This window comes from Lissotriton vulgaris, chromosome 9 (genome assembly GCF_964263255.1).
Source record: "Lissotriton vulgaris chromosome 9, aLisVul1.2, whole genome shotgun sequence".
Lineage (NCBI taxonomy): Eukaryota > Metazoa > Chordata > Amphibia > Caudata > Salamandridae > Lissotriton > Lissotriton vulgaris.
In genome coordinates, this window is record NC_141697.1 from 236,277,119 (window position 1) to 236,294,346 (window position 17,228).

Consider the following 17,228-nt stretch of genomic DNA (forward strand, 5'->3'; position numbering starts at 1 on the left):
TACATTCTGTGATTGGAAATATATCCAATTTTGTAAATGTATTTTAATGTCAATAACTAATATTAAACCTTAATTAAAATTGGTTAAATTAAATAACGTAATAAGCTGTAACCGGTTAGTGAAATGGGAAACAAGTAAATTGGGATATTTAGCTCTTTCTGCCACACCTCTGACTCCGCCCACTGACCCAATCCATGGGTTATTCCCACCCTCTGATTGTCCGCCAACAGTTCCCCTACTTTTCCCCCCCCCACTTCGACCACTGGGTTAAACTGATGTGCCTATGGCAGTTTCCAGCCTGTAATGGAGCAGAGAAGCTAAAAACTAATAGAATGTGGCATAGAGGCAGGGGTTGCTTTAAGCATTCTATCCATCATTTGTTGTGGTGTCTAGACTTAAATAGATGTCAGTAGCTCAATCTTACCTAATTAATACTAGTTTAAGTTAACTTTGTAGCAGAACGTAACAGTGAAGTAGGTACAATCATGGTGATGAGCCCTTCTTCAGGCTGGAGCAAGGGGAAGAGAGTGAGATACAATAATGCCAGTTAACTGGAAAGCCACCTTCATCGCACACCAGGATAGGTCATATATAGCGTCCGGCTAGTTTTATACCAACATTTTGTATTCTTTCTGAAAGAGTTAATCCCTAAACTAGAGAAAGGATGGATAACTCCCCATAGAAAAAGCCCATAATGGAACCATTGCCACTTGACAGCTAGGAATCGATTACCAATTTCATTATTGTGTCCAAGGTCAAGAAGAACACTAGCTAGACAATTGCAAAGGTCCTAGGATTACTATAATGGTTCTGGGACCATTCCAAGCAGATTTCAGACAGAGATATATCACAATAACATGGATGCTGGCTGTATGGAATAAAGTACTAGAGGCTGTCAGCCAAGCTGTGTTGATGGGCTGGGCCTGCTTGTCCTCTCCACTACATTATGCATTCTAGATCCCCCACCCTGCTCTGCTCTGTTGCTTGAAAAGGGGAGGCCGAACTCCAGAGCGCGCACTGGTATGTGCAATGCCCTGGCGATCACTCTGTTCCCAATAACACTCAATTGTTGCATGATTTTTCAATGTCGGACCATAGCCAGGTCTGACCTAGCCGGTCACTGATAGATGACAAGCTGATCTACGCATGTGTTTCATGTGATGAGATGTGTGTCTATATTCCATGCATGGCTAAGCAGTTTCGAAGATTTGAAGAGCAGATAATAACAAGTAATTGTTTTGTGTTGCAGTTTTATATAGCGCAAACTCGACCCAAGGGGATTGGAGACCTTTACACGAGCACCCCTGAGTGAGATGGTTTTTTTAGGCTTGAGGAGACTGTGATTTGCCCAGAATCACAGGATGTTAATCCGACTCCAAGCTCCAAAGTCAGCAGCTCGGCCCATAACGCCACATCCTCTCATTGTTGTCATGTTGGAGATACATTGACTTGGTGTACAGAGTTTAAAGCATACAATGTACCTTCTAGGAAAACCATAATCCCTTAAACAAATAGAGGGGGTTTGGGTCACTCCTTTCCACCCTTTGGTTTATTTGAACCACCCCTTTAAACCTTTATTTAAGTATGTTCTTTTTCACATATTGGATTAACCCAGAGGAGACTTTAGTTTGTTGGCTATTGGCTGTTAGGGGTGGTAGTCCGCGTGCCTTAGGAGTGCTTACCATTGCAGTAGATGAGCAGTGAAAGAAACCATTCAGACACTGCAAAGTAGGTAAATTATGCTCCTAAAAATGCTTCCACACTCCTATTGATGATACACCCAGGGTAGGTTTGCACCTTCATCATCATGTTGCACCATGGGTGATTACGCACCTCAATATGTTGTACACCTAATGTAATGTCATAGTAATGTCACCCTTTTATGCCAAATGTGACTTCTTAGAACCTAATTTGCCTCAGTATTAAACGATTGTGCATGTATCCGTGACACCACACCACTGCTGGCTTTGCAATAAGAGGGAATTTTACACCTAATTGAGTTTATTCACCTAAATGGAAGTTTTGCTCCTAAACTTGTTTTTGCAACCAAAAGTGTCTCATCACTCCTGCAGACATGTAGTTAGTTTCGGCATCTAAATGTGTTGTTGTGATCACATTTATTTACACCCTTTTTGTGTTGTTGCTCCAAGAGAGAATTGTACTAAACTTTAACTCTGAACACATCTGGGATTCTCCACCTAAATATGTTTAGTATTGATGTATCATTTTTGCTAAAAGTGTTTCTGCGTGTTTGACGATAGGGTGAGTTTGCACCTAATTATGATTGTGCACCTATCTGTGATTTTTCTCTTACATGTGAAACCACAATCGTCGTACTTTAATCCAAGAGTGATTTTAAAACTTAAAGAGATTTTGTGTATGCACTTAAATGTTATTTGTGCTCCAAATGATTTTCTACGCTCATGCTGATGTTGCAGCAAAGATGATTTCTCGTCTCAATGTGCTGTCAACTATCAGCATGTGATCTGTTACAACCGCATTTTCTCTCTGTGCAGAGTGATAGCCCATGACTGCAGATTTTGCTTGTTCTGCACTGAATTTGATTCTCAAGATCAATACATTGCATGCTTTTGCCTTCTCTTTTTATAGCCGCCGAACCTAAAAAAAGAGCTCCATATCAGAGCACACTCCAAGATGCATAATAATACCTCCGAGACCGCATTACCCTTTGTCTAAGGGAACTGTCCTCATATACTACAAACCCCTCACTCTGACGTCCAACTCAAAAGTATTAATCAGTAACAAATACCGTAAGCTGTGCAGAATTAAAACTGACAAACACTTTATTTGACTAAAATATGCCCTACTCGACAAAGTCACCATGCCTTTTTTTCTTGGTTCCAAAGAACACAAACATCCCTTATTGGAAAAGAAACCTTAATATCTTAGATTACCATAATCAGAAATTAGAGCTACATATCTGTAGGAAAAAAGGAAGGTGGTGAGCCAATCCTTCAATAGTAACGTGACTATATTGTTTTACCCTAAGACCCTAAAAGCGTTTACGGTGGCTATGGATGTTAACATTGATTCCACTCCTAAAAAGTCTATTGCCAACAGCACTCCAAGATTCACCCTTCTTCACTTCGTCCGTGTCCCCATTATTACCCACACAGACCTTGGGGAGTTAAACCAGATCACATAACGCCAGGGTGGAAACAAGGTAGTCTGGACCAAAACCTGGAAAAAAGCTGATCTTACAGCTGATCTTACAATAACAGACAACAATAGAGCCAAGGACCACAGATTCAGCCCTACTGATATCCACCACTGTCCTTCAATACAGATTTTTTTCTCAACAAACTGGCCCGCCACAGACAAAATGCACCACATATTGACATTATTTACAAGTGGTACAATTACCAGCCTCGTACTTCATGACAGCCACTTACCACTGAACAGAACACACATCACTTATCCACAGTCTAAAACGAACTGCTTGACATCAAGCTGAAGCAGTCCCATCTGGATGAGATGAGGCAAACTCTGCAAAGCACACACTGTAGTTGCTCCCATATTCACTCTTATGGCTAGGGATCGCTCCTGTAATCTCCCGCTCCATTCCACCTCCCTTGACAAACCAACTCCTGAATAGCTCAATGCACACACCAGCACTGCTGCTGTGGAGGATACCTCCATGCATATTACTTCTAACACACCCCACACATCTGAACAGTTCCTGATCACACATCCTATTACCACTATCTCCAGAGACATACATCCTGAAGACAGAGGTCTTTGGCCAGAAGCAAACACAGAAGAATCACCGTGTTTGTCTCAGCCCAGTGACTCAAGTCATACGCATCAAGTCCTTCACATCACATCAAAGTTGCTCTCTAACACAATTTACATAACCGCAATCATCCAAAATGGTGCCCTTGATGCTATTGCACTTACTGAAATGTGGTTCAGCTAATCCTCCGGGGCGCTGTCTTATCGCTGGCATACAGCCTCAACAGAAAGAGAAAAAACTGGTGGTGGATAGCCTTTATCCACAAGGAGTCCCTTACATATAAATAGATCCATTAAACAAACTCTTCCTCATTCTAATACCTCACTGTGGCGTTTTTTATGAACAAGGTATAAACCACTTAGGCTGAACTCCTTACAAGGCCCACCTGCCAGCAAAACGTGTTTTGTGGACGCTTTCTTTGATAATAGCACTGATCAACTCACCTGCTCTTGCGCTCAGATTTTCCCGAGAGATTTTAACCTCTGCACAGAAAACAATACTATGATGAACAACATCCTTCTTGAAATAGTTCTTATCGGACAACAACTTAGCACATCAATGCACCTCCCTTCCAGCAATAGGACCTACTCTGCACCTGATTTTAAAGATGAACACCACTTACAAATAATAAACCCTCTCAAATGGATTTGTCAGAATACATGTGCACTCCTATCAAACTCCTGACCTTAAGTCGCCCTCCACATATTAAATCGGAGACAGAAATTGGCACAGCTAGAGAAAACACATTGACACCAAGCATTGGCACAGCTTACATGCCTTGATTTAATGTGCTAATGTCTGCAAACATAAGCATGCACATAGACTATTTGAACTTGTCCCTTCTGTACCTCCCACATCTGTGTCTTATTTTTTATACCCCAAGCTACTGGTGCTACTGCTTTATTGCCTAAGTGTGCATTTCCAGTGTCATACAGCAGCACACGTATAGAGAATATAAAATAAGGCACTAATAGAGGAAGAACAGAAGGAGGCAGGTTTGAGTGAAACACAGCATAAATAGTCTGGGCACATGTGTAAATGTTTGTGTTTGAATACACTTACACTTTACTGCCAACCCTACTGACTTTGCCAGTGCCTGGTTACCTTTTGCAAACAGACGAAAACTTGAACACCCAAGTTCCCAATGAAGTCAAGATCTCTTATTGGCAATTACAGCTCCTGAAGAGTGTGCCCCCCCCCATACCTGTCCTGGAGGGGCCGCTCCACAGTGGTGGCTGCCCTATCAAATGCATGGTTGCGTTATGATAGTTCCTCTTATATGGGAATACTAACCAGTCTATGGCTTGAGAAAGGGTCATTCTGTCTATGTAGCTTGAATGGTCTATATTAGCTCCTGAGTAAGGAGAAAGTGTGGTTGAAGATTGCATAGTTGAGGTGCTTGTATCAAGTAAGCCCCAGCTACTGAGGAAGTATTACCTCTCTCTCTATGCTGCTAACAAGTTTGTGTTTTTAGTATAGATTTAGATCTAACAATGAGATCTACAATAAAATAAGCAACATTACATCCATTAATACTACTGCAAAGAAGGACTGAAAATGCTGTTAATGACAACTGTTCTTTCAACCCTTCTCTCCTGTCAGTGACCAACTCTAGGCTGGCAATGAACGGCCAGTGCCATTATCTGGGCAGGACTCATTTTTGCATAATATTCTGCATCAATGGCAAGTGGTGTCCTTGTTCCACAGGTAGATACTGGCACAGCTGTTCCAGGCAGGTGGCCTCCCTGGCAACACAGGTGCACAGTGCCAAGGGAATAGTTACAGTTAACAAGACATTATCAGTATGAAGACAGCAGTTAACTAGAACCCAGCGATAATCTATTGCCTTGATACTAACAGGCAACCATAAACAGGCACACTTTCAACAGGTAACTAGGTATCACTAGTTAACCACTGTAGTTAGCTAGATGTGGTCAGTTTACAGAAAACTTGCTGTGACCAATTACCAGTTAGCTAGTTATACCACCAACTCAAAAATACAGTTCAATAGATGCTACAGATTAATAGATGTCCTCTTAAGCAATTAGCTGGAGAACAATAGTTGACAGGTAATTGTCAATTACATATTCATTTGTGTTATCAGCCATCACAAGCAATATAACGTCAGAGAATGTAAATTCAATCGTTGTTCATTACTAATCCTTACTACCAGCACTGACTGAAAGTGGCTGCTGCCCTAGGCTAGCTGCCAGCAAATGGCGGTTCAAAGTGACCATTCAATCAGCGCAACCACGGTTTGCTTCTTTTATAACCTTTTGTTTTTTTTCCTTGAGGCACGCTGCTTTACTTGGCACTCTAGTGTCCACTAATTTTGCTTACAGAGACTGAAAAGTATCTAGTTAGTGAACAGATCCTAGTGGCCAGTTCCCTAATTTCACTTTTTGACAATCTTTCAATAAATGGTGAGCCTATATATTAAAGGAGGCGTGTGGTTTAAACAAAGTTGCCCCTGCAAATTGTGTATAATACTCTAGACATTTGTGTTTCGTGGATTAGGAGGGGTTCTGTTTACCCTCATCATCACAGCAAAAGAGTACCAAGACATTTATAAGCCTTTTGTCTAATTTTCCTATTTTTGCCAAAAATTCTTCAATAACTGTCTAGATACTGGGATACAAACACCTGATTGTTTTTTAAGGTAAGGGAACTAAAGTGCATGCAGGCGAAGTGTGTTGTCCAGGGTCACACAATTTGGTTATGCTTGGTAACTGAACTGAGACCCCAGGTCTCCTGGCACCAAAAAACTAGCAATTTTGCCTAAGCAGACCACATTTCTATCAAGTATGCACATTAAATGTGTTGTCTTGGTCAATAAGAAAGTTTAGATGGACAAAAAGCAGACCTAGTATAAGTGGCTGCGTGTGTCGGAGTAAAAATAAGTCAAAGTGGTCTCTTAAAATTTGTCAAAAATATTCAACAGAGCTTCCTATGAGGCTATTCACAACTGTTTGCAACTAATATGTTTGTAATCTACTCTCACCAGTGAGGATCTTTGAAAAAGTGCACAAATGTTCAGGTGCGGTCAGAAATTAGCTGCTAGCTTGGATATGAACATAAAATGAAGCAAACGGTCAAGTGAACAAAAGGGACGTGTTTTGGAAGCTTAATAACATATAACCTTGTTCATGTAAACAATTCATTCAACGGTATTTGAATTACTCAATGGTATTTCACAGAAAACGTACACAGATCTGTGTTTGCGATATTTAAATTTATATGCAACGAAGTTGTTGCCGATATTTACATTTCTTGGTGCGAATTTGATCTTGATGAAAACTTGGTGAGCGCCTGATGTGACATGCATGGCGCAGCATATGATGTAATTTACATTTTTGCCAGTTATATAATTTCAAGTGCAGCTGACATATTTTGCCAGCAAGAAATTCAAAGAACACTGACTCAAATCATTATATGATCCGGTAAGTACCACTGACAGATTCAAAGGCCAGCGACATAAACAGTTTCCCTGATCTGTCCCTGGTGTCTTTAATATGGATTAGTAAACAGCTTAGCTTGAGGATTATCTCCGCCTGGGGTAGTTTGTTCAAACATGATGGAAGCATCATTTGATCCTGTCTTATACATGCCCTTACATAATGCGTCCATTATTTTCAGCCATTGCACACTTTATTTCGACTACAGCTATTCTCTGACTGTGCACACACAGGCAGCGTTCTCTTTAGCCTGACTAATATTGCGAAATCGTTCTAACAATGACTAAAAAAATACCCGTTGCTTTGCTGCATATGGAGAATTTTCCAGGACATGGATTGTTCTGAGATCAACCCCAATCGTGTGTTGATGTTGAGCCCTAAAGCAAGAAGGTGCCTGGTGTTTCTGGAATAAGCGATGGGACGCCGCATAGCTGGGGCAGCCATGCGCTCTACAAATCTGATAACATAAGTCGAAAAATTTACGAAGAAACTATATTGCTCAAAAACTGGCAACAACAAGGCGCTGGCTTAAAGCAGTGGCACCCTTGCAACACCACGTTTTCTGCTTTCAAGCAAGAGAACAAAGGTATTGCAACATCAGACCAGCTCATACCACCTTGAGTTCAGAAAAAACTGAAGACCCATCTTGTCAAGGGGGTCCATCGCTTCAAACATCCCTTTCTGCCCAGCCAGCGGCCTGCTGTGTGTAGACCAAACCACTGTAATTGCAGTGCAAACCACTGCAAGTGTAGCTCTAGTCTCACACCAGCTATTCAGGGATCCGTTACTTCCCACCTAGGTTTGCGCCTTGCAAATACCACTACATACATACAATCAATCAATCAATTAGGGTCTTGTATAGCGCAACTGCTCACCCAGAGGGTCTCAAGGTGCATGTCAATGCTCCTGTTGATTGTATAAGTTTATGATGGAAACTTCAGAAGTGCCCATGCCAAGGTAAAACAGAAGCAGTACAAACCCACTGAGCAGCTTTCAGGTTGAAGACATGGGCCGGGGGTCTTTTGAACGCATGGGTTTATAACAGAGTTTAGCCTAATTTGCCCAAAAATGTTACTGAGTGACATTGGGGGAAACTGACATGCTTGAGATCACTGAAACTCAGGTCAATATAGGGTGCGTCGGAAATGGACTCCAGATCCTTAGATTCACAACCTCCAGTTTAGCCCTAGATATAATTTCCTCTGAGGCACGTTCGCGAGCTCTCAGTGCACCTTACTTTGCTCAAGATTGCATCATTTTGGGAAAGCAGTCGGGACACTGTGCTCGGAACGCAGATACCCAGCTGCCTAGTGTCCAGTTTAGTCACTTCGTGCATAAAGCACTTTGTCGAGGGATGTGTCGTATTCCACTTTGCTCAAGATAACACAATTCTGGTCAAGTAGTGGGAAAACTAAGATTAGAACCAGGATCCTTAGTCAATATCAAGGGTTTAACGATCCTCCGTCAATGTCAGGGATTTAAGCAGGCCCTGGAGCCTCAGCGGTGCATGGGGGCCAACCCCTCAGAAGGCACCCAGCCCTTCAGGGGGCCCCATTCACTACAAGGCCACTGAATATATGTGAGATATGGTAGACTCAGGGGACCCTCATCGCATTCTGCAGGGGACGGCATCATTTTGCGCGACACCACTGTTCAATATATGTGCAATTCTAGCACTAGACACAATCTCTCTTATGCACACGTGTGAGTTCTGTGATTTATTCACTAGTGATTTGGTATCAGGCTAGAGCCAACCAGTGACTCACCCCTGCTGCTCTTCTTTCCTACCTCCTGCCTTTCATACATTACACTTTATAACTTCTGGGAGGGGCTCAGGGCCCTAATGTGAACCCAAAGTAGCCCTGGCAATTTTGTAGAACCAGCTCCTAGGTGGAAGGGGTGATGATGGTGGGTTTGCATGTGTGAAGCACTGCTGCTTTTGGTACCAGTCGCCAATATTGCAGGTCCGCTGCAAAACCGACCCCTAGTAACAAAAAAAACGCCCCCCACTGCTGCAAAATCGGTCCCCACCCTTCTAGCCTCCCGGGAAGACGCGGGTTGCCCGCTACGGCCAGTCCGGCCTTGGAGACAATTATTTAAGAAATCTTTTGATGACAGTTCCCCAGCACATAATTACATCTTTTCGGTGTATGTCATAGTGATGGCGAGTGATGTAAATGTAAAATGTAAATTGATACTTGTATAGCGCAGTACTCACCCGCAAGGGTCTCAAGGCGCTTGTACGAATACAGCTGTGGAACCCATCCTGGCTTTCCCTGTGAGGCATCCACTCCTGGGCACCCCCATGGTGGAGGCCAGGCATCCTTAGCGTTGTGGGGGCCGTTGTGGAGATTAAGCAAGCTATTGCCCAGAGTTGCAGAGTGGGACCCATGATTGGAATAGGCACCGAGGCGAGAATTATCAGGTCCGTGGAATTTTGAGCTCAAGACCCGCCGAGGCGGGGAATTGAACCCTGGTCCCGGGCCAGACCTCTGCATCAGGGTCTGCTTTTATGTTTACGAAGGTTAAGAACACATAATCGAACCCATCCAGCTGACGGCGTTTAACAACAAAAGCGAAGAAGAATGAAGGCATGGAACACTCGTGAAACTGATATTTGTATAAAGTCGTTATATTTTATACATCAGAACTATAATAACATACCTGAGCGAGCTCCACTCCGTGTGGCATAGATAACCTCATATATTTTAATTATTAAAACAGTAGCTAGTACCAACGACAGTGCCCGGATACCCACCAGGAAAGCTATTCGAACCTCCGTCGACATTTTAAAAAAAACCTCTGCTATGAGAAAAAAGTTAACAGTTTTTCAAAGCCCCAATTCAAAAGTCTGCTGTTGATTTTAAGTCGCGCAGTAGCATAAAAAAACAACCAAAACAAATAATGATTACGAGGCCTTCTTCCTTAGCATCAGATTCCTAAAGTAATTGTCCTTGACTGGTTAGCCTTAAGTCAAAAAATATGTAAACTTTTCAAGCAGAAATAAAAATGTACAATATGAAAAGCTCTAGAGGTGCATTTCTGTCATATAAAACTAGAATCCATGTACAATTTCTTTGTGTAGGATCAAGCCAAAGGGCAGGCGGATACTGTCACATCAGAAGGTTCCAGAACTCCCTGGTAGGGCCCTATAGGCTCCCCTCGGCTGTGGGTGTGTACTGTGAGGGGCCCCTGTCACTGTCTACAGGGGGGCCCGTTCTAGACCTCTCGTCTAGTCGTGGAGTCTGCCCCCCTAACGAGAAAGTACTTCCCCTCGCATCAAACTCCCCTTCCGAGGTCTCTGAAGAAAAGGGGGTGTTTGTTGTTGCTGTTGCTGCAGACGGATACCTGACCCCCGGGTCACCCCCGGGGGTCTCTGTGCTTCTCTGAAGGGCCTTCGATGCTGAGACCCCTGTAGGAAGCCTAGACGCAGGGCTGACCGACACAGCTCCAGTCTGGGCCCCGCTGTCAGGGGTGTCTGTGGGTCTCCTGTGCGTGGTACCCTCTTCCATAGGGGTGTACGTGGGTCTCCTGTGCGTGATACCCTCTTCTATAGGGGTGTCTGTGGGTCTCCTGTGCGTGATACCCTCTTCTATAGGGGTGTCTGTGGGTCTCCGGTGCGTGGTACCCTCTTCCATAGGGGTGTCTGTGGGTCTCCTGTGCGTGGTACCCTCTTCCATAGGGGTGTCTGTGGGTCTCCTGTGCATGGTACCCTCTTCTATAGGGGTGTCTGTGGGTCTCCGGTGCGTGGTACCCTCTTCCATAGGGATGTCTGTGGGTCTCCTGTGCGTGATACCCTCTTCTATAGGGGTGTCTGTGGGTCTCCTGTGCGTGGTACCCTCTTCCATAGGGGTGTCTGTGGGTCTCCGGTGCGTGGTACCCTCTTCCATAGAGTTCTCTGTTGGTACAGACCCCCTCTCTGGAGTGTCTGCCGGCCTCCAGCGCGTGGTAGACTCTTGAACGTTGACACTGCCCCCTGATTGTGCAGACCCCCTGCCAGAAGAGTCTGCGGGCCCCCAGTGTGTGGGACCCTCATTGACACTGCCCCCTGGTTGGACAGACCCCGCGTCCGTAGGTCTCCAGGGGGTGCTCGCCCCTTGTTCTTTTCCATAGCCCCTTGTTTGGGCAGGCTCCGTGCCAGTGGTGTGTGCAGCCCTCCAGCTCGTGGTAGGATCCTTCACATAGTCCCCTGCTCGAAGAGAACCCCTAGGTAATACTACCGTGTCCGGGTTATAGTATGACGTCGCCACAGTGGCCTCTTGAACCCTGCTGATGAGGTCATCAGCCATTAAAGGTGATGTCGCCTGAAGCTCTCGCTGCAGACCTGCATCCACGTGTTTAGCCCCTGTAAAAGTCGATGTCTGTGGAGCCTCGGCCGCACTGGGGTCCAGCCCCCCTTGGCTCGAGAGCATCTCTTCACCCTGCACAGCTGCACCACCTCTGGGCAGCAGGGATCTTTTCTGGGACTCCGGATTAGAAGCCCCCAAGGCCACCCCTGCAGCCCGGCCGGCCGGGGTGCTGTTGGTGGGACTGAAGTCAGGAAGGCCGTCCGTGGCGGTGGTGTTGTCCATCTCGGTGGTCACTTCTTGGCCGGGGCTGACCGGGTCGCCGCTGGAGCGCACGGGCTTCCAGATGAGGCTGTAGTAGATGGCCAGGATGATGGCCGCCAGGGACACGGACAGGACGTAGGCGAACACGGTGGCCAGTCTCACCCACTTCTTGTTGGTCTTGGCAGCCATCTTCGCCTTCTTGTCACCCGTGTAGGTGGCGGGCTTGCCTCGCTCCATGTTGGGCATGAAGTCTTTGTCCTTCATGTTGCCCCGGTGTTTCCCTCTGTGCTCCACCGCCCCGTCCGTCTTGAAAGGATGAGGTTGCAGCCAATTCCAAGGAAGAAAAGCGGGGGGTTTTCAGAGAGCGGGCGAGACGCCCATCAGATCGCACCCAGGGCTCCGCTGCTCGGGTCTGCCTCGGAATCAATCACTGCATGGCACCTTAGCAGCTCCCAGGGCCTGCACAGCATCGTGGTCATCCAGGTGGTGCAGGCCGCTGCAGCTGATGCTTGCTTCCCAGACCCAGAGGCGCAGTCAATGGCTGGGGCTGCCGCGCGCAGAGCACCTCACAGGCTCGCCAGCTAATGTTGCATCCAAGATCAGTAAGTAAACGCTGCCGTCCCCATCCTCAGGCGAATAAAGCAGCTGCCTCGGCAATAAACAGCAGGCAAGGATGGGGAGGCTGAGGGGAGGAGGGCCCGGGCTGCTCTTAAAGGGGCCATGCCAGGCTAGGAGGATGCTGAGGAGAGAGCTCATCGACGCCGTTGTCCCGGCAACCGTGACAGCTGCCTCGTTAGGGACGCAGTCATGACAGCTGGAAAGCTCATGACACATCAAATATCAAAGGTGCACTGTGGCCGTGCGTAGTCAGGGTCGCACTCGCAGAATTACTATCAGTGTTCCCCGGGTCGTAATTCACCATTCTACCTGTAGAATGTAAACAATGTTGGACATTTATTGCATTTTACAAATAGTATAGCGTTGTCTCTAAATGCACAGGTAAGGAAAATAGGGAACTGGGAAACATAGTCACATGGATATTTCCCCCCAAATGGGTAATTCATGAACAGTTGAACCCAGGAATACAGTGGCAAAGTCCGCATGTTTTTTTTTCTGTGTTTCTCTGTGACCCATTATTGCTATCGAAGTTCCGGTGACATCATAAACCACAAGCGTTACGGCCGAGTGGTAAAATGTGACACCAGTAAGTATCCCGTGAAGCCAATATAGGACCATATTATACAATTCCGCTTCTGCAGTATTTACCCCATAACTATGGGCAAACCATATATCCTATGTAATTTCCCACATAATTTGGATATTTTGCAGATTTAACAAAAATGTTGTTTCTAGTTCAAATGACTGAAAGTAATAATGCCAGAGCGTGTCATATCATTTGCATATTTTACTGCATAGTTTAGCTAACTTTATGCATAATTTAGATACAGTTGATGCATAATCCAAGTGACCCTGTGATGCAAAGTGAGGAGGACACAGTAGTAAAAGTAGAAGTAATGTGTATTGGAAAGGTACAGAGAGCCGTCCCGTCTGGCAATGCCAAGGCACAAGCAGTAACTTCCACTGAGAGAATACTCAGGGCAGGATGCTCATCAACACTCTGGATGACATCATAGTATTCTCATAAATCTCTACCAGCAGCACATCACCACACCCTGACAAAGGTAAAGCTCTGCAGAGGGGTTAGGTGTCTGTCAATATAATGGTGAAATCAATACTTCATACGGAACAGTGAAATATTTTCCATATTTTACAACTCCCTGTGAAATATGAGTTTTATACCACTGCATTTTTGGGCTTTTGTTGTATAAAAAAGATATAAAAGGTCAATGCTCTATTTTGTCAACTTTCATATAACAAGTTACAATGATTCTAACTTCCAACAGCAAGTCCCAACTGCAGAACTTTTTTCGTTATACATTATCTAGCAAAGACACTCTGGACCACAAGGAACTTTTACTTCATGCGTTTAAGATGGCCGTTGATCTAGCTCCAATACCAATAATCGATCAGGGATCGATACTTCACAAATCACTACAAGGGCCCATACACATTCACCCAGTATCCCTGATGCGCTGGGGTCAATTTGTTTTGTTCATTTCATATCTCTCGTAAACATCTCCTAAAACAATTTGTTTAAATAACTAATATTGATATAAAATTTTCCTCTATTTGGTCGATGGACCAATTAGTTGAGTAGTTGATGGTAATGATAAGAGACTAACTCACCAAACATTTGTCAAATTAATCACAGCAGTGCTTAATTTGAAAAATATGAAGTGCAGGTGCTCAAATGTTTGTCGGATGCCACACCTACTTTTCTATGGCTCCACCCACTTCCCCCCCACTGGCTCCACCCACTTACTCTATTAGCTCCACCCACATCCTCAACTGGCACTGCTAATAGTAACTGTAAGCATGATGTGAGCATAGAAATGTCTCACATAAGCACCCAGGCCAGAAAGAATGGAAATTTAACACAAAGGCACCCAGGCCAGAAGGCATGAAAATGTTACACAAAGGCACCCAGGCAAGAAGGCTTGACAATCTCACACTGTACTCAGACCAGGAAGCATGGAAACATCACACAAAGAGACACAGGCCAGAAAGCATGGAAACGTCACACAAAGGGTTTGCAGCCATTATCCCGCAATTTTTATCCCGCAGACTTTCAGGCCGCATACCATTTACCCGCAAGGACATTGACCTCGCATACCATCATGCCGCATTTTTTCAAAACGCATGTGCATTTGTAACGCATGCCTTTACAACGAATTACGTTGTAAAGGCATGTATGGTAAATGCATTTGCGTTTTGAAAACCACGATGACGAGAGAGGTAAGGGGATTTTGGTAATTTTTTAGGGTTGGCGGTTGTGCTGGGTAAATATTGTGTAGTGTAGTGTTGTGTTAGTGTAGTGTAGAGTTGTGGTGGTTGTTTAGTGTAGGGTTCGTGTTGGGGGAAGTGTTATAGGGGTTAGGGTAGTGTTGTAGTGTTTGTGTAGTGTAGGGTCATGCTGGGGGTAGTGTTTTAGGGTTTAGGGTAGTTTTGTAGTGTTTGTGTAGTGTAGGGTCATGCTGGGGGTATTGTATTAGGGTTTAGGGTAGTGTTGTAGTGTTTTTGTAGTGTAGGGTTATGCTGGGGTAGTGTTTTAGGGTTTAGGGTACGATTGTAGTGTTTGTGTAGTGTAGGGTCATGCTGGGGGTAGTGTTTTAGGGTTTAGGGTAGTGTTGTAGTGTTTGTGTTGTGTAGTGTAGGGTCATGCAGGGGTAGTGTTTTAGGGTTTAGGGTAGTGTTGTAGTTTTTGTGTAGTGTAGGGTCATGCTGGGGGTAGTGTTTTAGGGTTTAGGGAAGTGTTGTAGTGTTTGTGTAGTGTAGGGTCATGTTTGGGGTTAGTGTTTTAGGATTTAGGGTAGTGTTGGAGTGTTTGTGTAGTGTAGGGTTATGCTGGGGGTAGTGTTTTAGGGTTTTGGGTAGTGTTGTGTAGGGTCATGCTAGGGGTAGTGTTATAGGGTTTAGGGTAGTGTTGTAGTGTAGGGTCATGCAGGGGTAGTGTTTTAGGGTTTAGGGTAGTGTTGTAGTGTAGGGTCGTGCAGGGGTAGTGTTTTAGGGTTTAGGGTAGTGTTGTAGTTTTGTGTGTAGTGTAGGGTCATGTATGGGTAGTGTTTTAGAGTTTAGGGTAGTGTTGTAGTGTTTGTGTAGTGTAGGGTCATGCTGGAGTGTAGTGTTTTAGGGTTTAGGGTAGTGTTGTAGTGTTTGTGCAGTGTAGGGTCATGCTGGGGTGTAGTGGTTTAGGGTAGTATTGTAGTGTTTGTGTAGGGTCATGCTGGGGGTAGTGTATTAAGGTAGTGTTGTAGTGTATGTGTAGGGAAGTAAAGGGCTTTATGGTAGTGTTGGGGGTCGTGCTGGGTTGTGTAAATGTAGGAAAAGGACTGTGTGTCAAGGGTGGGTGGTGCAGGGGTACTACATTACAGTGTAGTGTAGGGTTGGGTAGGGTACTCTTACTTACCTTAACTACTTTAACAACGAGTATACCTTTAATATGAATGCTTTTTCATTGTAAAGGCATGCGTGTTAAAGGCATTTTCGTTTTAAAAGTATTCGTTCTCTTTATTTGCGGCCTAATTGTACTTGCAGGATCAAATTTGCGGTATGATGGTATGCAGGATGTTTGACTGCGGTCTGACATCATATATTCCACACAAAGGCACCAAAGCCAGTAGCACTGGAGCAATTTTCAGAGTGTTGGTGTTGCCCTCAATATTACATCACTGAAAAAGTTACAGGATTGTGAAAAATCCAAACATCACACTAAGGACAAAAATAGTAAACACGTGATCAGCAATATAAACACGGTGTGTGAAACAGTCATGTATAATACATGTGTGCTTTTTTTAAAACGGTATTCTGTTCCTATTTAATTTATTAATTTGAAACAGAAAGTAATTCAGAAAACTTAACTGGAATATTACAGCAATACTTCATGGTTTAGGTTAGCTGGAGTTAGGATAACTTGTCGGTAATGTAAACGTCTCGACCGTTCCTTAATATACTTTGAGAGCCACAGAAATGTGCTCTTCACTGAGCAAACACTGCTTGACTGAAAAGATAATCTTTGGGATTCATCAGGGATCCCAGACAGCATTCCCTAACCCTTCCCTATGACAGCTAATCCTAACTCACCGCATGACAAAACTACTTGGGAGGTACACTGCACAGCACCTTTTGTGCCTCATCTCATAGCTTGCAATGCAATGCGATTCACATACTTTAGGTCATGGTGCAGCCCCATGCACAGCAGAGGCTGTAGAGCCAGAGGTCTCCATCGCGCCCCTGTAACATAGATCCCACTGTATTAAAGAAGACACTGTAGCACAATAAAACAGAAGCCCTCGTCAGCACAACAAATGTGCGACACATTACACACACTACATCCGGAATCTTGTTTCCATAAGAAGAAGGTACAAGATGTGTGCATGCACCAAACGCAGCCTCAGTTATCATGCAGTATCACACATTTATAACAGTTCATCCCAACCCTGCCCTAGAGCACAGCGAGTGCTGCCAGTCCTGGGGAATTGAAAAGACTGCTAGTGCACCTAGGTTCTGTTCTGTTCTAGAGCAGCAATGCCTCTGCCATTTCTTTAGTGGGACCCACATGATACCATGCAGTTACTTTCCAATACAAGCCTGTCCCCGTACTTCAACACCCACACATCTCTACACTTGCACCCCAGGCCTGGCCTGCAAGGGCTTAGAACTCCACACAGACAGGCTAACATTTTCTTTTTCATCCACACCGCCTTTTATTATTTGACAATTGTAAACCCAGACATGGCTCTGCCAATGTACCAGAGTCGCAACCTGTAACAGTGCTGTTCTGCCCCTATGAGGTTCCGTGATTCTGAACCCGTTCAATAAAAGTCATCGTATCAAGACGATTTTGGTATC

At 44.7% G+C, this 17,228-nt stretch overlaps 1 protein-coding gene across 1 annotated transcript; it reads right to left on the reverse strand.

Moving 5' to 3' along the window:
- Window positions 1-9,883: 9,883 nt before the first annotated feature.
- INAFM2 (InaF motif containing 2) lies at window positions 9,884-12,372 on the reverse strand. The gene has a single exon (XM_086936607.1). It carries the CDS (start codon window positions 12,021-12,023, stop codon window positions 10,359-10,361), a length of 1,665 nt encoding a protein of 554 aa, XP_086792733.1. The 5' UTR covers window positions 12,024-12,372; the 3' UTR covers window positions 9,884-10,358.
- Window positions 12,373-17,228: the final 4,856 nt, after the last annotated feature.

What these genes read in the sequence shown, in the direction of transcription:
- INAFM2 (XM_086936607.1), bottom strand. Translation starts at nt 12,023, where the DNA reads ATGAAGGACAAAGACTTCATGCCCAACATGGAGCGAGGCAAGCCCGCC.